The 27,254-nt window shown below is 37.8% G+C and overlaps 1 protein-coding gene across 6 annotated transcripts in view; it reads left to right on the plus strand.

Moving 5' to 3' along the window:
- The first annotated feature begins 12,869 nt into the window (after positions 1-12,869).
- Positions 12,870-27,254, plus strand: part of mtss1lb (MTSS I-BAR domain containing 2b) — a 66,687-nt gene continuing 52,302 nt past the window's right edge. For 2 of the 6 annotated variants that reach the window (XM_048185212.1, XM_048185213.1), the window contains exons 1-3: positions 12,872-13,469; positions 26,510-26,571; positions 26,682-26,755. In XM_048185212.1, the coding sequence (XP_048041169.1) occupies positions 13,386-13,469; positions 26,510-26,571; positions 26,682-26,755 (220 nt within the window). In that variant the 5' untranslated portion in view covers positions 12,872-13,385. Of the gene's footprint in view, positions 13,470-26,509; positions 26,572-26,681; positions 26,756-27,254 lie in introns of all 6 variants that reach the window. The other 4 variants (XM_048185210.1, XM_048185211.1, XM_048185214.1 and 1 more) reach the window with 4 other exon arrangements.

A 27,254-nucleotide genomic window follows, 5' to 3' on the forward strand; every position in this document is an offset into this window, starting at 1 on the left:
TCAAACAATAAATTTAAAAATTTAAAAAAAAAAATATAAATTTTAACTCTAATATTTTAGTAATGTACCAAATTAGAGGGTTCTCTGTATTGTTTACAGCATTTTTTTCGAACCATCGGAACTATGGCAGATATCATTCTGAATAATAGGGTATCGGCTGAGAAATTTATTATCGGTGCATCCCTATCCTATTTAAAAGTTTACTCACTCTTTGTTCTTAATCTTTTGTTGTGCATTAGTTATTGGCAAAATTTTGGGGGTAGGTGGGGGGGATGCTCTGCACATTTTGTTTTTCCCTGTATGGCACATAAGGACACATAAGGACACTTGATTGAGAGACTCCTACGCATCCCAAAAGGCTGCAAACAGTCATTGATCCTCAAGGAGACAACACACAACATTAAGTACCAAGGATATGTTTACGTACAGTTTATTTTAAGATGACGTATAGTTACAGTACAGTCCAAAAGTTTGGAACCACTAAGATTTTTAATGTTTTTAAAAGAAGTTTCGTCTGCTCACCAAGGCTACATTTATTTAATTAAAAATACAGTAAAAAACAGTAATATTGTGAAATATTATTACTATTTAAATATATTTGACAAAATAATTTATTCCTGTGATGCAAAGCTGAATTTTCAGCATCGTTACTCCAGTCTTCAGTGTCACATGATCCTTCAGAAATCATTCTAATATGCTGATTTGCTGCATATTAGATTTCCAAACTGGTGTTTCCGCCATGAGATGTGGGCGAGCTAACATGGACGCTAAAGATCACGGCCTCTACTGTCACTAGTGCACCTCTTTAGGCCAGAGGAGTGAGGTTTACTCGCCCAACTCTTACTAGTGAAGTGAAGTGACATGTGGCCAAGTATGGTGACCCATACTTGGAATTTGTGCTCTGCATTTAACCCATCCAAGTGCACACACACAGCAGTGAACACACACACCGTGAACACACACCGGGAGCAGTGGGCAGCCATTGCTGCGGCGCCCGGGAAGCAGTTGGGGGTACGGTGCCTTGCTCAAGGGTCTCACCTCAGTCGTGGTATTGAGGGTGGAGAGAGCGCTGGATATTCACTCCCCTCAGCGACAATCCCTGCCGGACCTGAGACTCAAACCCATGACCTTTGGGTTACAAGTCCGACTCTCTATCCATTAGGCCACGACTGCCCCTAGCTGGTCTCCCCTATAGTAAGTACATGTAGTTTATTAATATTACTCAGTACATATTCATGTAATTACACTGTAACAATGTCACCTTAAAATAAAGTGTAACTACATTTTTGAACAGGATATTTTATATAAATTAAATTATTATTTTGTTTTGAGGAATATTCTTAAATATTTATCATGCATCTTCAGAAGCTAAATACAATTTTAATTTTAATTTTAATTTAATTTAATTACAGATTATGTGGTGTGCAAATTTATAAGTGCAACTGCATGTATGATGCAGCTCCCAAAATTCATATTAATGCATTTTCACAAGAAAAAAAAATGTTTTTGCTGTATTTCTGCATATGAAGCTTTAACTAAATTAATTAGCCTACTTTATAGATTCTGCATAACATAGCAAAGCCAAACAAACTTAGTTTGAAGATGTTTTGGATCAATGGTACAATTATGTGTGTGTGTGTGTATGAGAGAGAGAGAGAGAGAGAGAGAGAGAGAGAGAGGAAGAGAGCACGTTTTTGTGATTTTAGAGGATACAAATTTGTATACTGACATGGGTTTAAGAGTAGGGGTAGTGTAGGGGGATAAAATGTACAGTTTGTACAGTAAAAAAACAAAACATTAAGCCTATGGAATGTCCTCACTTTGATAACAGAACAAACCTCTGTGTGTGGTTGTGTGTGTGTGTGTGTGTGTGTGTGTGTGTGTGTGTGTGTGTGTGTGTGTGTGTGTGTGTGTGTGTGTGTGTGTATTCATGATTGTGCATGAATTTATGTTCTGCATGTACATGCTGCATGTTATGAATGTGTACTTATGTGACGCCTTAGTAACTGGGGCAGAACTGATTGCTGCTGATGGCTGTAGGCGTGTAAAGACCTACATTCAGCACACAGCACACACAGGAAGGAGGCATAGAGAAAGAGGAAGACGGGAATGTTGGAGACGGAGTGTCTACTGCCTTGGTTTCATTTTCCTCCACTAGATGTCCACCAAACAGCTGACTAAAAATATATATATATATATATATATATATATATATATATATATATATATATATATATATATATATATATATATATATATTAAAAGAAAAAAGGAAAACAGAGTGAAAGCTACTCCAAATAGAAGTGGAATGACGAATGGATAACAGATGAAAGAGAAGGAGTGATAAAAAAAAAAAAAAAAAAAAAAAAACCCACAACGCTTAGATAGGTCAATCACCAGGGACAGGATCTGGCCCATCTGCTCAGCTGATATAACAGGGAATTATGCATGCAGATTGGCACCGCATTTCCATCCTCACCCCCAAACATGCTTCATGACGCATTTATGCCGTCTCAAAGATATAAGGATGTGAGAGGATGAAAAGAGGGATGTGTTATGGGGGTTAACAGAAGTGAAAGGAGGGTGGGTGCATTGGAGAGATGTCTGTGAGGAGAGAAAAATTGAAAAGGCTAAAGGAAAGAGGAAGAGTGTTGCTGCTTTACCCAGAGGGAGTATAAAGGATGAAGGTGACTTTTCTTCCTGTTTCTTCGTGTTCTTTCACTGGTGTGTGTCTGTGTGCATGAGAGAAGAACCCCTGTGTGGAGAAAATCTGTTCTTCCTTCGAAGAATCATACTGCATGAGCTGTCATATGACATCCTTCTAAAAGAGCTTTAAAGGCCCGTTCACACCAAGAGCAATAACTAAAGATAACGATAAAGATATATTTCTAAAAATCGTTCAAAATATAACAGAATAGCAGAGTCCACACCACAGCTATAAAGATAACGATATAGAGAAATGATATAAACGATATAACGGGATCACTTTCAGAATGATTTTTTTCCAGCTGTTGAACGATAAAACACTGACAGCCAATCAGAATCCATTCTAATTTAAGGGCTTGCGCATTTAAAATGGCAGACGACATTAAGGAGAAGTTAATCGCAAAGGTCCAGAAAAAGCCAACACATTTTGACAATTCAACCCCTCTTTTCAAGGACACTTTTAAGAAAATAGATATATCTCGGAATAAATGGTGAGAAGTATTAACAATGAGATCATTATGCCAGGCTAGCAAACAGTGTAACATAAAATTACCTCAGGTATCCAGCGCTAGTTTCGACAACTTTGTCTTGCTTCCTTTGAAGTTGCAGTGAAAAAGACTAGGCGTTGTTTTTATTCCACTATATTGACTTTGTCAGCTAAATTCACTGTTAGATTAGATTGATTACACTAGCTATTCACTCAAAACATAGCATGCTGAGGACATCTGCTGGTTAAAGGTGCCCTAGATTCAAAAATTGAATTTACCTCGGCATAGTTAAATAACAAGAGTTCAGTACATGGAAATGACATACAGTGAGTCTCAAACGCCATTGTTTCCTCCTTCTTATATAAATCTCATTTGTTTAAAAGACAAGTGAATCTCAACATAACACCGACTGTTACATAACAGTCGGGGTGTACGCCTCCAATATTTGCATATGCCAGCCCATGTTCCCAACATTATGAAAGGCATTAGACAAGGGCAGGATGGATCTGTGCAGAGCTGAATCAACAGACTACGTAAGCAAGCAAGGACAATAGCAAAAAATGGCAGATGGAGCAATAATAACTGACATGATTCATGATAACATGATATTTTTAGTGATATTTGTAAATTGTCTTTCTAAATGTTTTGTTAGCATGTTGTTAATGTACTGTTAAATGTGGTTAAAGTTACCATCGTTTCTTACTGTATTCACGGAGACAAGAGCCGTCGCTATTTTCATTTTTAAACACTTGCAGTCTGTATAATGCATAAACACAACTTCATTCTTTATAAATCTCTCCAACAGTGTAGCATTAGCCGTTAGCCACGGATCACAGCCTCAAACTCATTCAGAATCAAATGTAAACATCAAAATAAACACTGTACTTACACGATTAGACATGCTGCATGACGAACACTTTGTAAAGATCCATTTTGAGGGTTATATTAGCTGTTTGAACTTTTTTATGTTGTTTAAGGCAAGCGTGAGCTCTTGGGGCGTGGAGCACCAGATTTAAAGGGCCACACACCCTGAATCGGCTCATTTCTAATTATGCCCCAAAATAGGCAGTTAAAAAAATTTATAAAAAAAAATCTATGGGGTATTTTGAGCTGAAACTTCACAGACACATTCAGGGGACACCTTAGACTTATATTACATCTTTTAAAAAAACATTCTAGGGCACCTTTAAAGCCTCTAAATGCGACAAGAACAGCAAAAACGTTGTACACACTTTGAAATGCGTGAGATTAGAATAAACAGATTGTTATCGTTCATTGGTGTGGACGCAAATATAGTTATCGTTATAGTTACCATTCTTGGTGTGAATGGGCCTTTAAGCAGGGGCAATTCTAGGATTTCAATATTAGGGGGGCTCAGTCCCTAATGAGGGTATTATTAATAAAAAATATTAGCATACCCTATTGTACTTGCTCGGTCAATTATTCTTCTCATTCGAAATGAATCGCTTTTTTGAGGGCCTAAATATGCTTGAAAACTCATGAAACTTTGCACACGCATCAGAAGTGCTGAAAATTTACATCTGATGTGGGTTTCAGAATTAGTATTGTGACAAAATGTCTCAATAGCGCTACCTACAAAATTTCAATTAAGCGCCCTTTGCGCTATGTTTCACGTACAGGTATGAAATTCGGTAGACATATGTAACAGCTCAATCCCTACAAAAAAGTCAGTGGGTGCAAAATCTGTAAACCCAACAGGAAGTGAGATATTTTCAAAATTTTTGCAGTTTTTGCCATTTCCAAACATTGTATTTTAACGAACTCTTCCTAAAGCTTTAATCAGATCAACATCATATTTGGTCAGTCTAATCTAAAGGCCTTTGCGACGTTAAATATCAAAGATCTTGAGTTTTCACTGAAGGGAGTGTCCGTGGTGGCCTGACAAAGTCTGATGTTTTGCCATGAAAGAGAAAGCTGTTGTAATTCAGGCATACAATGTCCGCTCTGCTTCAAACTTCACATTAGTGATAAGAGTCCTGGCCTGAAGACATCTACATGCCAATATTCAATTATTCATAGCGCCACCTGCTGGCAACAGGAAATGGCATGCTTTACACTATAATTCACTCCCAGAAACACATTTAAATATGCCATGAAGTACCAAACATGTTAGACACACGTTAAATGATGCAACACTTGGCTAAGTGTTTGTGTTAATGTTTGTGATTAACGCCACAAAACAGGAAGTTGATGTAACTCAGGCATACAATGTCTGATCTGCCCCAAACTTCACATGTTTGATAATAATCCTGGCCTGAAGACATCTACATGGCAAAATTCAGTTATAGTCAAAGCGCCCACTGCTGGCAGCAGGAAGTGTGGTGCATCAAAATGACTTTGCTATATTTCTCCTTTATTTATCCTCTTAAATGAATATCGCCCACTGTTCACTGTTTTCCTTAGTCCACCAGGTGGCGGTGAGCCCGGGTGCGAGGGCCCTTTCATCACTGCTTGCAGCTTTAATTAATATATTGTTTTTATACTAAGCAAGGCAGGATTCAGGAACAATATACAATATAACAATATATTCACTACCTATCAGATCAACCCCTGAATATTGAATTGAATTGAATTGAATTGAATTGAATTTTAATTCAAATAATTTTTACCAGATCATATTCACTCATTGAGAATATAGACAAACCTTATGTTACTGTAATTGTCAAGATTGGCAATATGTTTAATCTGTCCTATATTAAACCATTCCTTTTTGTATTCTATTAAAAAAAAATAACAGCACATGAATCTTATTAATTTGCCACTTCTAATTCAAATTCAAAGTGACAACAAAAACCACAAATAGGCTACCTTTACTCTTAAGGCTAATAAATGTGTCACAATCAGCTGCTGGGTCATTATTCAGTAGAACAAAATAACTATGATGTTTCTCTGTATCTGTCATTCACTCCAATAAGCAATTTAAATGAGTGCATTGACTGAGAGCTGTCTGTCAATTCAATGCAATTTCAATTCACATTTATTTGTATAGCGCTTTTCACAATACATGTTGTTTCAAAGCAGCTTTACAGAAAATACATGTTTCTACATACAATTTAGAGTAATCTGTCATCTTTTCACAGGTGTTGGGTCATCTGTAATGTTTGTAAGAGGCTGGATCCAAACTGGAGCTGGAGTAACCGGGAAGTAAATGGGCATCCTGGTAGAAACAGACAAGCAAATGAAAAATAATTAGCATAGCTGCTGTTCAACATTTCAAGCAAAAGATAGTCATGTGCATTTGATCTGATATAACTGGAGTGAAAGTGTATGAGATGCGTTATGTGAATGCGTGGCTAAAGAGATTTGTCTTTAATCTAGATTTAAACTGGTAGAGTGTGTTTGAGCACTAAACATTATCAGGAAGGCTATTTGAGAGCTAAGGAGCCAAATGTGAAAATCCTATGCCTCCTTTAGTGGACTTATATGTCCTAGGTACAACCAGAAGCCCAGAGTTTTGTGACATTAAAGAGCGCGATGGATTGTAGTGTGATAGAAGATCAGTCAAATACACAGGTGCTAAACCATTTAGGGTTTATATAGGTCAGTAGCAATACTTTGCAATCGATACAGAACTTAAAGGGTTAGTTCACCCAAAAATCCTCATGTCGTTCCACACCCGAAAGACGTTCATCTTCGGAACACAAAATAAGTTATTTTTGATGAAATCCGAGAGGTATATGACTGGTCCATAGACAGCGATATAATCAACACTTTCAAGGTCCAGAAAGGTACTAAAGACATTGAAAAAATAATGACTTTATTCAACGATATCTTCTCTTCTATGCCATTCTCCATACTGAGTCTCGGCAGATTTCATTGCGAATATTATGAAGTGTGCCTCCTTCTTAGTCTTTGCGAGACAACATTTTCTTGTTGTACCCATCCTCATTTATGGTTACAAAATGAATGTAAGCAGGACAGTTCCCAACATGCACAGTCACACATGAATAAGTCATGCAAGCTATAATGTGCAGTTCACTTTGTTATTTCCACTAGTGTTGTTGTGTCTGATGATGTCTGAATGTATATGAGCTGTCACAAAAATACAGTTTCTAGTTATTGTCAGTATTTTAGTCAATCAGTCAAAGCCTTAATGTCTCCCTCCCCCAGTTTGACAGCAGGTTTTGCTCATGTTTCTGCTTCTAAGCAGTAAAAAAAAGGCTATAAAGTTGACAATATAAAATTTTGATAATATATATCAGCAACGTCATGTAGCCATGGCCAAATTGTAATGGTAATAAGTATGGTCAATTTCTACATTCTGCTTTTAATTTATGCCTCAAAAATGTATAATGAGGGTTTGTGTTCTCGTTAGTGAAGTATAAGGCGCTTACTCATTAAAAAATGGTGTTTCTTGAGTGAATTTGGCAAGTGTCGAGGCACTCTAAAGGGTATGTTTTCAGATAAACTGTTGCCAGAGCATCTTTATTTTGTTCTTGTGAGGTTTGCAATGCATCCAAAGTCTGTGACTTCTATGTTTTTGAGGACCGACATGCTAGATTTGTTACCAGAAACCCAAGGGTCTAATGATCCTTATTCAAGAGACCTCTCAGTTACCCACAACACCACTCTTTATGGAAATCTCCATCTGCCACTGTGCTGAGATGTGGCCTTTTAGAAAGATTATATAAACCAAAATAGATGAAATGTATATGGAGAGATGGATGATGGAAAACACAATTATGCTGCGTTTAGTGGTCTAAAGTGAAATGAAAGAAGCCTTTATTTCTGTGAAGATGTCTGATAGTTTGATGTGTCCATATGATGATTCACATGGATGTAACAGTTTGCCCATAAAGATGCTGAAGAATTAGAAGACTGACGTCAAACTTCCCAGAGGGGCGTTACTGGTTTACTGTTGGTCAAATCTCCTGTGGAAAATCATCTATTTAGTCAGAGGAGTATGATAGACTTCAAACATGAGAAAGAGAACTGTGGGCGGTTCTGTACTGTCTAGCAGAGCTAAGGAGAGCATAGAGAGAGGAAAATGGGGAGGGGGGTATGTAGAGAGAGTGAGAGTGGGTTGTATGACTCATTCTGACCTAGTTTATGGGCTAAGATGGGTAAGTAGGGATAATGTAGAAATGTGCTAATGAAATATATTTTTGGTCTCCAACATTTAAATCAAAGAATAATCTTAACGGAACCACAAAACCTATTAATTTAGGAGGACACTGAATCCGTTTGTACTGGGCACTTCAGTCAGCTTGCTGATGTCCAGGTAGGCAGTCGAATTTTGAGATGTTTTTTGAAGTTTTAAAATGAAAATATGATAGTAATTTCTCTAATTTGATATGTAGTCTAATAGCTCTAGTTTTTCTCTGTTTTGTATCACTCTGCTTGCCCATGTTTGTTTGAGTAAGTCTGTGTTTTCATAGTGGGGATTTTTCAGTGACTGGTCACAGAAATCCTGAATCCTGAAAATCCAGGTCAAGGGTGAATACTTGAATCATTCAGTCAACTGATTCATTCAAAATACTGATTCATTCAGGAATGAAAACAAATCCCTAGCTGCATCTGAAATTGCATATTGTCTGATACAATCTGGAAATACTACATTTGCCATGTCATTGTCATGTGACCTATCGCTTCACTGCTATTCACAAATCATCTCCCGTGGCCTGATGGGATAGTAAAGTGTCCATTGGATGCGCATTTCAGAATCTCGTCAGAAGTAGGAAGGTCATCTGGGTACTTTTTTTCATGAATTCAGACATTCTACTCTTTTCACATACACATACACCACCTATATAGTAGGGAAGTATGTATAAAGCCTATGTCTTTATGAGTGAATTACTGAATCATTCACTCAACCAATTTGTACAAAATCACTGATTCAAGATTGAGCATTGCAAAGGTTCTGCTTAACTTTGTTTGGAACTATTTCAGTTTACAATGTGAACTGGCAATATTAGGGCCTTTCAGACTTGAAGTAGTTAACCCTGGGTCATTCTAAATCCCTGGTAAACGGAATCCTGGGTTATCTTTATTCACGTTTCACACTGCTCATACTATACCCCGGGGTTGACAGTTAATCCATGGTATTCATAAGCTACCGTTTCACACTGCACATTCCTAAACCCCGGGCTAAAATCCTTATCTGCATATTTGCGGTGTCAGCACTGACTGGAAAACGCAGCATTTGACCTGTTTACATAAAGGCTCTAGCATTGCGCGTCCTCATATTACACATTGCTGACTGTAATATCAAGTTTTTTCTCTGAGTGAACTTTTCAAACTATAAAGGTAAGAATGACGGTCTCTTCTTCACTCCAATTGTCATGTTTTCCATCGCCTTTTGACATTTTTCCTATCACACAGATACGAATGTTTATACATCACGCAGTGTTTCCGTGACTGCCCAAAGTGCATGAATATAAGGCACTCGATTGGTTGTCAGTTGCTAAGCATCTAGTTGTAACATCGTTTCACACTGCACAAGTTTGGCACCGGTGCTAACCCTGCTCCAGAGCATGATAACCCAGGGTTAAGCGCAGTATGAAAGTCCTGTTATGTCTAAAATGTAAGTTACTTCAATATTAACTTAACAGTAGTATATAAGCATTCAATCACTTTTGTCAAGTCAGTGTGTATCGTAAGATCAGACTCAACAAAAAGACATCAACAAAAGCCACTGGAACGCAGAGCAATGCACACCCTTAGTCATTAGATTCTTGCTTTATATGTGGCTCTGGTATCCACACATGCTGGTTTTGTTGCCTTAAACCTTGATACCTTTCACAGTGGCCCCATGAATTGTCATAAATCAAAAATTCAAATGTAAACACAGTTCATTGTGAGTGGAAAAGTAAAAAATGAATTGTCACGATGCCCTGAGGTCGTGCCCAAGTTGTTTGTGGGAGAGCCTAATAACCTCTTGTGACTGGCTGTTGCACAAAATAACATTGGTGCTGTGAAGTTAATGCATCATTGAGCAAGTATGGGTTGTTACATATTATAGTATACAATAACACTGAAGAAGTGATTGACCTGACTGTATTTGGAAGACTGCATAAAAAAAAAACTCAAAATATGAGACAGTGGTTTTCTTTGGCTTTGAAAATTTGAAATCTTTCCCAGAAATAGTTTGACAAAATGAATTATTTTTTTTCCTTGTTATTCTCTCTCCATTTAAAGTATTAATAGTGTAAAGACCCAAAGAATCAGGGTTTGGAGGAGGGTTTGTGTTCCACTTGAAATGAATCTGATGTAATATACTTGGAATTTCGTTAAGTCTATATTAAAGCTTTGTGTTACTCTGTGTGGAAGAAAAAGAACAGTTGGGAATGGAATGCATATCTGTATGTGCTGGGTGCAGCAAAAGGTAAAATAATATACAGAACAGCCAATAATTAATATTTTAAAATAGAGGAAAATACTGGGGTTTGCATTCGTCTCTGAATACAAACAGCAACCAGTAATGTAATAAAAAAATGTTTTGAGCTTCCACTGAAGTCTCATTCTTCCAAACTTAATGCTTAAAGGGATAGTTCTCCCAGAAATGAAAATTCTGTCATCATTTACAGTTATTCCAATCTGTATGACCTTCTGAGGAACACACACAAAAAGAAGTTATATATTTAAAAAGAAAAAAAAAAAAAAAGAAGAAAAAATAGGAATAATAGCTTTGGTTAAAACACATTGATAGATATCTTCGAAACATGACTAATTACATAACACAAGTAACACATTTGGGGAGAATCTCTAGAAGAAAAAGAAGAAGAAAAAAAAAGCTCATTTTCACCAACCATAATCTACTTTTGATTACATTTCTGTACCTACTTATTACTTTTGTCTCTCTCAGGTAAAATTCTAATTCACACTCAGATCTCTGGGGATTTGCGTCATTGCTAACTTACATATAAAACAAGTTCCAACAACCACATCAGCACTGTGGTCCCTGAACATCATTTGGAGCCAGTATGTGTCCATGGACAGTAAATCGCTGTCAGATATGTGAATGTGAAGATACTGAACAATTTGCAACTTTCTGAAAAATAAGAAAGGAAATATGCAAGATATATGATAATGTATGTATTTTAATAACAATGGGGATGAAGGATGGCTAAAGCAGGTGGTTCGGCATGGTTGTTGGCAGGACAATTTGATGCTGATGCAGGCAGTCTTGCTGTCTTGCTGAGTAATGTATGAAATGGAGGGGAACCTTGTTATAGGCAAAGACAGTGAAGATCAGCACAGACAGGGAGCGAGAGAGGGCAAAAGAGAAAAAGGTTTAGAGTGACCTTTTTAAATTTGTACATTTGTCCAGGTAGATCTTTTCTCACCAAAGTGACTTACATTAATGCAAAGTGGCAATAAACAGACTGATTATATCTCTCTGTTCGTATAATGCACAGAGACATGCGTGGCCTAACAATCCAACCCTCTCCATTGACTTTGTATTGCATGAAGCTGCCTCCTTGTCATTTCTTGCTTCTAAAAAAAGAGAGAAACAACAATTGTACAGCAAACAAGCTAAAAAAAACCCAGAACTAAGTTTTTATAAGTTACCGAACCATAAAAGCCAGCCTTTAAGGAGAAAAAAAGTGTATACAGGCAATAAGATGTGAAGCTTCCAGTGGGCGTAGTTCTCAGAGTAATATGACACGTTGCGCTCTGTCTCAATTGCCTGTATCCACATTTGTTTCCTCGAAAGCTCTTTTTTTGGGGGGTCGACAGCTTATAAAAACTTAGTTCTGGGATTTTTTAGCTTGTTTGCTGTACACCCTGTCACATATCAGCTTTTAGACATGGTTCTGTTTTTTGTTATAAGTCGAATAAGAAATGACAGGAGGAATTAAATGACCGGTGGCCGTGGTGGCCATGAACAGTGTATTGACTTAATTCTAGCAAACAGCAGAGCAGAGGTGTAATGTGAGAGAATTCCCAAAGGAGTTAAGAGGGAGAGACCCTTAAAGTATTTCTGTAAATATGACACCCGGTTTTAGAGGCAAAGGCCACTCAAGCACTGTGACCTTGCTTTTGAACCTTTGTGAGAGGGCTTCATCCTCCCCCTTCCACTGTGACAAGAGAACAAGATGATTGGGTCTTTATCACAGCAGTAAGACATAATCATGAAATCTTATTTCAGCTTCATTATCATTTTTCAGGGCATTAATGAAGTCTCTGAATATGCAGATTGAATCCCACCCTTTATGTCCAAACTGATAGGGTTTTCATTAAAGGAATAGCTCACTGAAAAATGGAAGTTCTGTCATCATTTACTCACCCTAATGTCATTTCAAACCTTTCTGGAACATAAAAGAAGATATTTTGAGAATTTTTTCTTCTTTTTTCATACAATGGAAGTCAATGGTCACCAAAACTGTTTGGAAAACGTTGAACTAACTATCTTTTAATAGTTTTAATAGCTAATCACTCCTCATACTCGACTAGATACACAGAACAATATGCAATAACAGGTTGAATAATAATAAGGCCTATTATTATTATTATTTTTATGTAAAATGTTTAATATACAATCATTTTTTATAGTCTAATAATTATTAGTTATTATAAATAATAGAATAGAATAGAATAGAATTTAAGCATAATTATATAGGCTTCTATTTTTATGTATTATATAGGCTAATCCTATGAAAATGTCTTTCAAATGTTTCAGACTGTACAGACCGAATGGCACGCTTTGGTCTGTGTGTTGTGTGTTTGTGTCCTATCTCTCCTCCCTCCGGCCTCCATGTGACAAGAGAAACAGTTCTGCCCAATACGATTCGCATAGATCGAGTTACTGGCCCCTTCGCGCCGCGCTGCTGCTGCTGCTGCTCCTCAGTTCACTCAATCACCAGTCTCTGCCGGGCGGGTGGCGCAACGACGCACCGCTCCACACACACTCTCCGCTTCTCACTTCCATTCAGCTCGATTCCGCCTCGTTGTCCGAAGATGACCGTGACTATTGCGGGGCCATCCACGAGCCTAACCTCCTCCAACCGCGGAGAGTAGATTCGGAGCCGAGGAGAGAGAGAGAGTAACCCACCTCTCTCTCGTCTCTCCCATCATCTGCCTCAATCCTCTGGGCAGCAAACCGACAGCGATTTTTGCTGAAATTTAGCTCTCGCCCACAAACACTCTCCTGCTTTTAGCTCTCTCTTCGGGATATTGTGGAAGTAATTTAACACAAGGATTTTTCTTTTTGCTCTGTATTCGCTGAAGATGGATAATATAAACGTGGAGTCTGTGGAGAAGGAGTGCGGGGCGCTTGGTGGATTATTCCAGGCGATTGTCAATGATATGAAGGTGAGAGGTTTGACACGACGCTTTAAACACTTGAGACCGTATATTCTTAATGAGCGTGACCAGCATGCAGATGGTGAAAATCTGAAACCCTTTATCACTAAAGTGGCTTTGAGCAAATAACCATAATGCAATATACAATCGCCTATTTACGTTAAGACCTAAATGACAGGGGAACTACCGCTGTATGACATTCACTATTCTTACAGATATATAGATAGATAGATAGATAGATAGATAGATAGATAGATAGATAGATAGATAGATAGATATTCATAAATACAAAGATACACACATCCACCAATGTCTACATACGTATACAGGCCTATGGCTTCGTTATATTATGAAGGCATGTTGTGTATCGTCCAGCTCGATACATTGCCGGTGCGGCTGAATACACTGTATCCACACGGGAATGTAGAGTGGAAATGGAGGGGGCTTCACTCCCACAATGGGAAACGGACTGAACTGCTGCTGATTAAGCAGATGCAGCCGCGCGCCATTCCTTGTCACACACCGTGAGATTTGTTGCGTCTGTCTGACGGATCGCAGCGTGCCGTCATATCATTAGGTCTATGAGCGTAAAAGAGCGGCCGCGCTCGCGTGAAAACACCGTATCGATCTTCAGTCGGGTTTCATATTTTAACCACATCGAGAAAAGGGCACACGATCGTTGTGAATGTCTGCTGACCGGGTTTTGGGACTCGTTTTCATGCAGGTTCATCCAGTGAGACCGAATAGCGACCACATGACTTCTCTCTTGAGAAGCTTTCAAGCTGCTGGTTAATATCACGGTGTTTTACTGTATTGACAAACAGACGTGACTGTCTTCAGATCTAACAGCTTTAAACAGCACACCCACCCCATCTGCATCTGATCTCTGCTCTGCTTACACAGATATTCTCTTCTCATTCATAATTTAACTCTTACTTCTCCAGCATGCTCATGGTCCCATTTGCTTCCTTGCTATTAAATGAGGGATTGCAAATATGGGTCAGCTATCATGCTTGTCTGTCTATTGAGCAGACAGTGGCATTGGCACAGTGGGTCGATGATGTTTGCCTCAGAGCTTCTCATTTCAGTGTCTGGCACAGTAGTGAATGACTTAAAGCGATACAGATGCAGGCTTCACCTTTAAGATGTATGTTGATTCAGATGCTGCACTGTTCCTGGTTTCGCTCAAGCTCGCTCTGTGATTGGAACCCGTTGTCGCATGGATCCAATGCAGACATACCCTCGCCAGCCTCTCATGTTGCTGTATTGAGATGAGAAAAGCAGAAAAGTACTGTAGCGGATGACTGTAGCTAGTGTAGAGTAAAGTTCAGCAATGTTATGATGGTTACTCAAAGAAAGTGCAGGCATTTCATTGAGTAATGAAACAAAAATGAAGTTATTGTTCAAGAGCCAAGATCTGGAAATCTACCACTGTCTTCTCTCTGCATCTGCTTTTGCGTGTCTTTGTTTGTGGGTTGTGGGCAGCCTGTGGCTATGACCGCTCACTTGTCATATGTGTCTCATCACCAGAATGTCAGCTGGATCTTCTTTGTTTCATCTCTGAGATCCTAACAGTACTGGGATAAATAAGAGGCCCTAATTCCCCACCTGAATCAATGAAGTATAGATTCAGCTCACTGTTCTACTAGCACTCTTCTTCACCCAGCAGATCTGCAGGGTGCTGTTTGGGAACTAGCCTGTGAGAAAAATGTAACTATGTGTGAGTGATTACTGTCAAATAGGAACAGGAAGGAATAGTTCGCCATACAAGGCTCTTTTGGGAATGTGAAAAAATGTCAAAATCAGCATCAAACTGACTTTGATGCAGAGCTGTACGTGTGTGTTTTTGTGTCTGGTTCTTGAGAGGACATTGTTGTAAAAGGGTTGTTATGAGTATGGCTCTGGATCATGGGGGGAGGATGATCGGATTTGAAGGGAGGGGGATGGAGAAATGAGATGGAAGGGGTTGAGAAGTGGAGTGGGCTGTCATATTTAGGCCCACATTCTTACCCCCCTTCTTTAGGTGAAAGGGCCCTAAGCAAGCGAGAGGGACACCAGCATTAGACGTGATGATGACACAAGCACACAGTTGTCTGTTTGCCAGCTGGACCTGTTGTATATCACTGCTGTTTACATTCGCATGCCTCACACTGAGTTGTGCATACCAGCCTAGAGTAGAGACGCTCACATAGACTCACGCACTTGGTCTAGATCTCATTCCGCCTGGCTACTGAATCTGAACTATGCCTTTAGTAATCCTTTGAATGTTTGCCTGGAAATGGACCTGAGGTCATAGGGGTGTTTATTTGGCTTCAGGGACTTTTATATTCCAGGGGTTGATTTTTAGTTAAACTAAATTTAAATGTAAATAAAACTAAGCTAAATTTACTTTTCTTTTTGTTAAGTGATCATCGTTACTGTTGTCCCAGAGAAAAACTTGCAGTCTTAAAATATGAAAACCCATTATAAAAATAAGAATGATCATTTTGTATTAAGTGTCTGCACTGCAAAAAATTTTTTACTTGGTATTTTTGTCTTGTTTCCAGTCAAAATATCTAAAAATTCTTAAATCAAGATGCATTTTCTATTAAAAAAAATGACACAAGCTATATAGTCTTGTTTTGCTGGCGGAAAAAATTCTAAATTAAGTGCATTTTGCTTAAAACTAGTAAAATTATTGTTTTCCGTTTGCATTAAGATTATTTTTCTTACCCCATTGGCAGATAATTTTATTAGTTTTAAGCAAAATGCGCTTAATTTAGATTTTTTTCCCCCCAAGAAAACAAGACTAAATTTCTTATGTAATTTTCTTGTATAGAAAATCTATCTAAGGATTTTTAGATATTTATACTTGAGACAAAGACAAAAATACTCAAAAATACATTTTTTTGCAGTGTGTAAGGAAAATACTTGAGATGAAATGTGACATGTGATGTGTGATTAAAAAATATATAAAGGTAAATATGTTTTTTTGGGCCTCATTTCCAGTCAAGTTATTTTGTCAAATTGTGCAAGATGTGTCAGAAATGGCTCTGCAGTGGGAATTTTCATTATTTACTTGCTTTACAGAAATAAATGAGAAAAAATAAACACAATGCTCCTGTGATGCATGCTGTTGGACATTATCAGTGGACAAATGAAAGAAATTAGAGAGCATCCACATAGCCAGAAGTGCCCATAGTTGAAGAAACAGCTGAAAATGTGGCTTACTGATAAACAAATTATAGTTATCTTTATAGTTATCGTTCTGACCTTTACTGCTTTGTTCAAGAAATGAGGCTGAGAATCCTTGTGACCACTCAACTCATGTCCACTCATTATTTATTTCTTAATTTGGGAATAACAGATATCTAAATGAGCATGTGTTTTCACCGGCCCCTTGTTAAGCTTGTTAAAGATGAATCAACTTGTTTTGGATGGAGGAGTTTTCTTGGCAATGTTCCAGGAATACTCAGTGCGTCTTTGTTTGGACTGTCAAACTCATCTCATCTCTTATGTCTGCTGACGTGAGGAAAATCTCCCAAAGAGTGATGGTTATGGGTAAGCACTGAAATATGTGTCAAATTAACATTTTACGGCACAGGTTCAAAGCGGGGATCTTTGCTGTTGGGAATACTGTTATACGAGCCCAGTGGCCTCTTGGTAGGGCATCAGATTTTAGAGCTGAGGATTGTGGGTTTGAGCCCCATCTGGGTTGCCTTATAAGCTCAGCTGATCCTGCAGCTGAATATGTATCAATCTAAACTGCATTTCATTTTAGAGCTTTATCTTTCACACATGGTGCAGCCTAATGGCAATGGATCAGGGGTGTTAACAGAGAGCTTTAAATGCAGTGGCAATTAAGGGACAGGAGAGGCACATATACCCTGATTGCTCTTTAGACCCCAGAGATCAGCAATGGTCCTTGGAAGTCTGTGAATGTTAATAATCAAGAAACATTTTTATTATTATAATTCAACATATTATAATGATTTTTTTGAAGGATCATCTGACACTGAAATATATTTTAAATAATAATAATTAGCTATAGTTTCTTTTATGTTTTACAAGAGGATCATCATATGTGTTGGTTCTTGGTGTTTAAAAACCAAAGTTTTAAAGGAAAGTTAGTGAATTTGTGTGAAAGTGTCTTTGTTCGTTGCAAGTCTAGACATACTTGTTTCTCACTATAGCTCTAGCCAGAGCTGTAGACAGATATTGTTGCACTCAAGGGCACCTGTTCTTTCAGCTTGATGACAACCCTGTCATTAAAGTTGCACCGTTTCTCTGACTGGTAGTCAATCACAGTAACCTCCCTTCCTTTTAAATTACATACACCATAAGGATATACATCTAGTATATCTGAGTGGTTTCTGTCGTATAGCTTTCAATCAGACTAAGTACCCTTATTGAACTTGAGGCAGGAAAACAAGAACAGATTTGAGTTGGGTTGGTGGGGTGGGTGTGTTAGAAAGAGAAAAATATGTTTATATACACTCGAATCAGTCTATGTCTGTGCCTAACTGCTCTCATCCTTATGTCGGTATGTTTTTGTTATTATCAGCAAAACAATAGAAATTACTGATGGTTACATATTAGAGAAGGATTCAAATTGGAAGGAAAGGGAAATGAAAATGAGCAGTTCAAGGAAAGACACATTTATATTAGAGATGAGAAAAAGAGAAAGAGAGACGAGGAGAGAAAAGGAGAGCTCGCATAACGCTCATGTTAAGTGATTTCCATTATTCATTAGGGCATGACTTCAGGCTGCTGTGGTAAATGTCAGAAATAGAAATGATTTGCTTCCATCTTTCATTCATTCATTCGTTCGTTCGTTCGCACCAAAGACTTGTGTGTACTGTACTGAGGGCCTGACAGCTTTGAACACACTGGCAGTTTCTGTCCTCTGCCCACAAAGGCACAAAGCCAATCAGTGCCGCTTCAAAGGAGCCCAGCGGAAGCAGAACACCCAATCACGTTTCACGGCTTCCACTAGCCCCTTGATGTCTGTTCTCCAAATACGTGCATTCCTCCATTTCCCCATTCATCCTTTTATCAGCTCGTTGTAGAGGTGGAGGAGGTGACAGAGGAGAAGAGATTGTCTTATCAAGAGCATATCAAGGTCTCAGAGGTTCTGTCATAGACCCTTCATTAGTTATAGCTGAGGGGGGAAAAAATCAAATGGAGCAAATCTTCTTTTTAGACCCCTTTATCTAAAAAAGCATCCAAGTGTTATAATTTGTTTGTATTAGTATGTTAGAATAAGTAAACTACTTTGGTCATAAATTATGAAGCATGCAATCTCACTGTTTAATCTGAAAACAATTTACTGCTTGTCTGCCACTGTAATTCAAGTTTGGTGATTTTCCATAGTCTTTAAGAAACATGATGCACAATCTGTTAGCAATATCATTTTATTTTGTGCAAAATTTAACCCCATAAACATTTTTATTAATACAGACTTTGCAGTGTTAACATTAATCTGTAGATTAATTTGTATCAGTGAGATCATTTTAAAAGCACAGTGTTAACATTGATATTGGGGAACAGTATTATAGATGCCCAGCTAATACATAAATATAGAACAATTAAATATTTATCGCCTACATTTAAGCTTCTCAACTCACATAGTGCAAATGAAAACATTAACAATGATATCAGAGTTCCTCTTAAGAACTTCTTAATGAGCTGCTGATCAGGGCACAGTCCTCATGGATCACTTGTTACAGTCATATGAGCCTTCCAAGTATGAGTCTCTGATTTGATTTTGTCTCCTCCTTTCTGAGCATAGATCTGAATTTAAATGTTTGTAATTTGTGAATGCTTTGGAATACAGATCTAAAGTCTTTCTATAAGAAACTCAGCAGAATATTGGAGAAGTGGAAGCACTTAAAAAATGAAAGTTTAAGTTTACTGTAAAGCAAATGTACTGAACTAAACATTTTTTTTTAATTTTATACAAAATGTATATTTTATAAAAAAAAAATCAAAGCCATATGTCTTACCAATTTGTGTTCCAATTTTGAAAAAATTGAGCCCGTAAAAAAGATTTAGAGTACACTTTCCATGTTAACATAATGTCCAAAACACAAGATGAATTTTGAGTGTTTAAGCTTTTGAATTATACATAATTTATGATGATTACTAAAATATGTGATAGGGAAAAGGCAATAAAAAAGAGTGCCAAGTGTCCCTCCACCGGACACTGACAGTTAATCTCTCAGACTCTGCAGCCCTCAACAAATGTCTTTAGTTTTCCACTGTTGTAAGATGCCATTACCTATTTTTCCATCCAAAGTTTCAAATTGAACTTATGCGCAAAATTGGAATATCGCATACAACATTCGTGAATAAAGCATCATTTTCATTCCATGTGTTCAAGAGAACAAAAATGCTGTCACGTTATATTGCGTTCGGATGCCTAATGTTTGTGAATACAATCATTTGAGACAGTTGTGGGAGGTCATACCAATGCCAAACCATTTTGATGACAGATTCAGGCATTTCAGAATAACTAAATCAACATTTGATATGCTGTGCAATGAAACTGATCCATTGGTTAGTTCAGTTTCCCAATCACATGAGGCATGAGATACATGAGGGTTTTTTTGGGGTTTTTTTGCACATCAAGTGACTTATTCGGTAAATGAGTTTCCATCATGGTTTAAAAATGTATCCGATTTTTATTTCAGAATGTATGCACATTTTGGCATTTCCTTTCAGCATTTTTTAGGCAATATCCCAAAATTCCATACAAATATATAGTTGGAAACATGGCTATTGTTGCAAAGAAGCTAACTACTGCTCTACAGTCACACCAAGCCGACGGTCAGCCATCGGGCAGTTTTTCTTTGTCGGCCGACTAAGTTTTCTCAGTGTGTTCCGCACCGTCAGCTGAAGTTGGTCCTCGCCGGCTTTTTTTCGGCCGATTTGAAATGTTGAATCGGTGTCGGAGCTTGTCAGTCCGTCCGGCCATCTGATCATTCTGATTGGCTGTTCAGATACTGCCACCTGCTGGTACGGAAAGGCATTTCATCTTAAGCAGGCGCAGAACTGACGTGCTACTTGGCCGTCGGCTGTCTAGCGTTGGTTTGGTGTGTCAGGCCAACTTTGGACCCAGACGCTGCCGACGTGAGCCAACCCCACAGTCTGCTTTCATCACCACTAGTTCGTCGGCATCAGCTTGGTGTGTTCCTGCCTTTAGTGTTGAAACACCTTAAGAAAATATTAAGCTCCAAAAAAAAAAAGGTAATTATAAGCCGCTTTTGCACCATTGGGCGGATCAGTTCTAAGAACAATAAGGAATGGTTCAAGTTGTATTTTCACTTGAGCTTGGTTCGGCACGGCACAGTTACAAACCGTTCTTGGCCCACAATTCTCATCACCATTGGCTAACCATGCTGGGAGAGTGCGTTTAGTGATGTCTGAATTCATGGATTGGTCACTTGTCTGTTGCCTGGCTACCAGTTTCTCTGAAGCGCATTATTTGAGCGACGTAAACACAAATTAATAATAAAATTAAAAGAAATATCTGATCATCCTCCATAACGCGGTCGCTTTTTACATCATATATTGTCTATAAACTCTTGCATTACCAATGCAACGACTGACACATTTGTATTACATTCCTAAGAGCTCTGTTATCAGTCCCACAGTGGAAAATAAAACCATATCCGTACCGGCTGGGCCAAATTGGCACGGAATAGAACGTTTAAGAAAAGAGAAAGGTTTGGCCCGATGGTGGAAAAGCGGCTATACAGTACAACTATACTGAATACTTCAACTTGGACATTGGGAGTAAGAAAAGGCTGACAACAGAGTTTAGCTGCAAAAGTGATACTCTGGATAAATATATGAATTATGATATAAAAAGTCAATTATTGTTTAATGGCTCAAGCCTTTGTTTGAGCATTTGAATGGATTCAGTTGTAGAAATGGAATTAGTCTAATGCAGCTCTGCTTTTGTCTTCGGCAATCACCAGTGAAAGCAGTGGGGGAGAAAAGAGAAATTAAGGCAGCAGTGAGCTATTCATTTTAGGAGCATAAATGAAAATGAGTCATTTGAACTTTGACAGAATGTGTCTTTAAGATCTGAGGCAGTGGCTCCTCATGGGATTCCATTAGCAAGAATGATGCCAGAGAGGGCTTCCTTTGTTAAGCCAGATCAATAGCAGCAAAATCAGTCTTCTCTGGTGATTTCATAGACATCTTTGGAGCTAGACTTCCTCTTTTAGTTGCATGTGTTACTTTTATAGTCTGGTTTAGAGGAATTACATAGCAGACACAGCTACTTTAGTTCTGAAATTTAGGAATCATTTATATAAGGATCACTGACAATGATGGAGCTCAAATTGAGGAAGAAGTATTCCTGAACATGTTGTGCTGACCTTTATAAGCACATCATTATAATCAATTGAATGTAATCCTCCTCACATTATCAAGGTACAGGGTTTGTTTGCCCTGTACCTCTATAACAGAACCTGTGTTCCGAAGATTAACAAAGGTCTTACGGGTGTGGAACGGCATGAGGGTAAGTAATAAATGACAGAATTTTCATTTTTGGGTGAACTAACCCTTTAAGGCCAATGAGAGCAAACAACGCAGTGGCTGATCAATACTCATTTTCACCCTGCTCTGCATCTGCAGTTGATACACCTAATATGAACAATGTGATTCTCAGAGATTTTTAATAATGTTGATGGAATTAAAGTATCTCTAGACCTGGGCTGCATTTCTTATAAGCATCGGGAGCTAAGTTGATTGTAGAGACTATTGGTGGCAATGGTGCTACAATCTACTTAGGCTTACGATGCTTTTGGGAAATGCATCTTTGGTCTATGCACAAATACACTTCATACTACTCTTATTTGACAGAAATGTTAATTCATTTTGATATTTTGATACAGTTAGGTACTTGGCATTCCGGATTATTTATTTATTTATTTATAGATTTTTTCTCTTAATTGTCATTGACCAAAATTCAGCAGCTGCCGGCTGTTGTAATGTTTGCAGATTTTGTAGCATCACTATATTGTGCTGTTGCTGATGGAATGAATGTAATGGCTTAAGCTTTAATCATCTGCCAGGATTCTGGCTGTTTTTGGCCTTATTAAAATGCACCTTTATTGCTGTTTTTCCACTTGGTTTGGCAAAACAGAAAATAGCCTGCTTCCTTTACAGGGCCCATCTGAGCATGTTTTATCTAAAATGCTGGGGAGAGGTACTTACCCAATTGTTTGTGGATCACTTGGCAAGTCAAGAAAGAGACTGAATAAAGACAGGGATAGAAAGATGGGAAATAACTTTAGTGAAAATGAGCCAGCTAACAGTATTTGCATAATTGGAAACATTGCTATTGGATTAGCCTAGTGAATATGCTAATGTCCGGGGATGGATGAGGGGGGTCGGTCCTGTGCCTTATCACTCTCCCACAAGCCCCCGAAGATGATGAACCTCTGTCCTGTGCTGCAGATTAGAGCACTTCAAACACTGCAAGGGTCCCCTCTGGAGTAACGTGTTCAGATTTCAGAGCAAATTAGCAGACATCAAGCAAGTAGGATGAGATGCTGGATCAAAGGAGAGACGCTCACAATCTTTGTCAGCGTACCAGCAGCTTTTGTAATGTCACCAGTGACTGGGCCCATCTATGCTCCTCCACTGTCCTGTACTGTTCTTCATCCTTTCCTTTCCTTTCCTTTCCTTTCCTTTCCTTTCCTTTCCTTTCCTTTCCTTTCCTTTCCTTTCCTTTCCTTTCCTTTCCTTTCCTTTCCTTTCCTTTCCTTTCCTTTCCTTTCCTTTCCTTTCCTTTCCTTTCTCTTGTTTGACAGATACATACTTTTTATTTTGATTCCCTTCTAAACTAAACATCACATAGCCTACCGTAACTAAAGAAAAAAAAGGTCTACTGCTAACAGTATGTGTCAGAACCGAAATGCCTATTACCATATCTGAATTTCAGCTCTGGAGTCTTCTCAGTACTTGTATACACAGTGATACGAACAGTAACTATGGCGTCGGTTTTACTGTATCAATTCCTCATCCTTTGGAATTGCATGGAAAGTAGATTTGCTTTCTCAGCACAGAAAACAGCATCTTCTTGACATGTCGACAACACAATTAAACTCTTCCTACAACTACATTGTTTGAGGGCGGGTCAAAGTAGCCATTGTTCGCAGACAGCCAATGAAGACACTATGCAAATTTGTTACAAACCTACATAGGTTTGTGAAGGAAGTAAGACTGAAATTACTGACGACTCGTTTCAAGCAGTTCAGAATCGGTTCTTTCTTTTGGGAGACAAGAACTCTATTTATTGTGCACTTTGATCTTTGAAAATTTGCAGACCTTTTACATCCACAAATGTGAATGTAACACACTACATGAAAGGTAAAAAAGCATAATAGGATAAATTAAATGAATAAAGAGAGACTGATTGTTTATTTCACTGGATCATCCATTCAATTACTTAATACTTAAAAATGAGTAAAACCGTAGTAAAAATTAGACATCCCGATTCCGTCCGATTCAGTATATGAAATCACAGACGTCCTGAATTAAAAATAGAAAGCCAGACGTCATGTATGAAACAAATCCCATCCGAACAGCGCTCTAGGCTATTTTGCTCCAGTCCCCCATGTGTCAGTCTCTTTTCTCTTCATCTCAAAATCGTTCTTGCTTTTTTTGACTGTGGGGCAAGGTGAGACTATTTGGGTAATGTGTGGGTGTATGAGGAAGGGGAGGGGCCTTCTTCCAGTTGCTAAGCACAGTATTGACCTCCAGCTATGCTCTGAAGTGCGGCTAATTTCACCCCTTGACACGCAGCGGTCTGAATCTGCCCTGCTCAAAGCCCAACTGAGCTCAGCAGTCTTAAGATGCTAACAAAGACAGCTGTGGCCAGGAGCTGCTTCATGGAGATACTGTTAAAAGAGCTAGAAGTGGAGAGGAAACAATGATAGTGAGATCACTGAGAATGCTGATTGATTGATAATAGTAGAAGATTATTGGGTTTAATATCTCAAAAACATACTTAACATTGAAGTAGCAAGGTGATACTTTATGACTTTTGCTAATATTTTGAAAGCTGATTACAATATCATCTTCATAACATGTCCTCCATGAAACACACACCAAGATATAAAAAAATAATGAAATGCTAATTCATTTTCACATGCTTATATTCGATAGTTGGTGTACACACCGTAGCAGTACACCCCTGTTTACATGATACTGTAAAGTCATATAAAAAATACCATGCTACTACCACATTGTAAAAAGTAACCTGCAGTTGTTAACTATTTCTACCTGGTCTTTCTGCTAAATTTAGTTTTGTTGGTGTAACCTACCATATTTAGGTTGATTCAGTAATGTTGCATAACACTTTTACATTTTAATACAATTAATTTAAATGTTACCACATGTAGCATATTTTTAAGTCACCACATTTTTTTTTTCAAGTAATTACAACACACCATGTTTTGTTATTGTGATGTGTTGCAAAAATTAGCAAAATGTCTATTAATTTCAGTCTTAAACTGAACAGTTCAAGAATTAAATTTTAATAATATCAGTTAGAATAAATAAAAAGAATCAGTTAGAATCTTAGAGTTTCATAATATATTACTGTTCTAGTATTTTGAACATTTTTGAAGCATTATAGAGAGAAAAACACCATTACAGCTTAGGATGACAGTCACAAGATTGTGTGTACTTATCGTCATGCTTGTTAGTTTCTGCTCGGTTACTGTGATATTGCATTTAGCCCGTGGCCTGTTGTAAAGCAGACTTCACACAGAATATTTCGTCTGCTGCGTTTCCGTGGCAACTAGGCAGAGATGTACATGGCTCGTCCCCTTATCGTCAGGCGACACTCCTGTTCCTGCCCCAGGACAAACCACATCCCTGCAAATTATCAAATCCATATAGATACATACACATTATATATGTAAAGGCCCTCATGACTACAGTGTTTTATCTATAGCCAACACCCTGGTGCAATTACTACACAGACTCAATTAAATATATTTACATTGACCTTTATTTTTATTCTTACTGATGGCACTTTTTCCCCATACATTTGCTATTTATTAGTATTATGGATGCCACAAATATATATATATATCAGACATTTTTTGATATATTTTTATTTTTTATTTTTTGAGTGCAGAACACTATAGTTAATTTATGTAAGTGAGGATAGCAAAATAAAGTAAACTGACATCTTATACCCAAAAATTCTTCATACAGTGGACTACCAGTAAAATTGATAGAAATTTGGAACCAAAAATTACTTTGACCTTACCATGTTTTGCTTAAGTGTTATCTTAACATAATTGAGATTATTTTTTCTGACACAGTTTAACTCTGCTATTGTCATATTTTATTACCATTTTTTTAAACTATAGTGAATAAACTGTATTAATGAATGAAATGTTCAAGGTGTCTGAATAAATTTTGGTTTGATTGTATATATATGTTGTATATATTGTATATATTTTTCAATACTTTTATTCTACAAGGGTGCATTAAATTGATCAAAAGTGACAATAAAGACATTTATAAAGTTACAAAAGATTTCTATTTCAAATCAATGCTGTTATTTTAGTCAAAGTATCCTGAAAAAAAATGTATCAGTTTTCACAAAAATATTAAGCAGCACAATTGTTTTCACAATTGATAATAACAATAAATGTTTCTTAAACCCTAGATCAACATATTTATTAAAATGATTTCTAAAGGATTATGTGACACTGAAGACTGGAGTAATGATGGTGAAAATTCAGCTTTGCCATCACAGGAATGAATTGCGTTTTAAAATATATATCTATATATATTTCATAATATTATGTCTTACTGTATTTTTGTTTAAATAACTGCAGCCTTGGTGAGCATAATATATTTCTTTCAAAAAACATGAACAATTCTTACCAGCCCCAAACTTTTGAACGTTCGTGTATGAACAATGTACTGAACTTAAAAAAAAAAAAAGATACATTTACTGTCTTGTACATTGAACACACATTTACACAAAGTAACACACTCATAACTCACCTTGTATCTTTGTTCTTTTGCAGTGTTCATATCCTGTCTGGGAAGACTTCAGTGCCAAGGCCACCAAGCTGCACTCTCAACTCCGGTAAGTTCAGTCTCCGGCTCACATCCACACCTGTCATGTGAGGAAGGTTTTATTGAATGCTGAGAAAAGACAACGGCATCAGTTTATCCCATTGGTTGTGTGCTTTCCAGAACCACCGTGCTAGCAGCAGTGGCCTTCCTGGATGCCTTTCAGAAGGTGGCGGACATGGCAACCAACACAAGAGGTAGGCATGATTAGGGATGTGTGAGAGCGTGTGTATGGGTTTGTGTGTGCTCTTTCTGTCCAACATGCAGTATGTATATCCCATTATGAGGGTTATGCATAGCAGAAAACACTACTGGAGAGAGAGAGATACTGTAGATGCTGAGTGTCCAAAACAAAGGATTATAGAAGGTACAGAGCCAGACCCTCTAGATTTAATGCTCTCATTTGGCTAACAAAGTGTGTGAGGATGTATTTGTGTGCATGTAAGACAAAGCTTAACTTATTTTTGTGGCTGTATTAGATTTATCAGCAAATAATTAAACATAACTGCATTATTCATCTTTATCTCTGTTGAGTTTTGAACAGCATGTTCTCATGGCACAAAGAAACGGATGTTATAAATCCTTGACAATAATGGATAAATGAGAGGGAACAAAGACGTGGTTCATAGCTGTAGAGAGGCTTGCTGGGTGTTTTGGTTATTTATGGCATGGTGCTTTAGTAATGATTTGACAGAG

The sequence above is a fragment of the Megalobrama amblycephala genome, linkage group LG3 (assembly GCF_018812025.1).
Source record: "Megalobrama amblycephala isolate DHTTF-2021 linkage group LG3, ASM1881202v1, whole genome shotgun sequence".
Taxonomy (NCBI): domain Eukaryota; kingdom Metazoa; phylum Chordata; class Actinopteri; order Cypriniformes; family Xenocyprididae; genus Megalobrama; species Megalobrama amblycephala.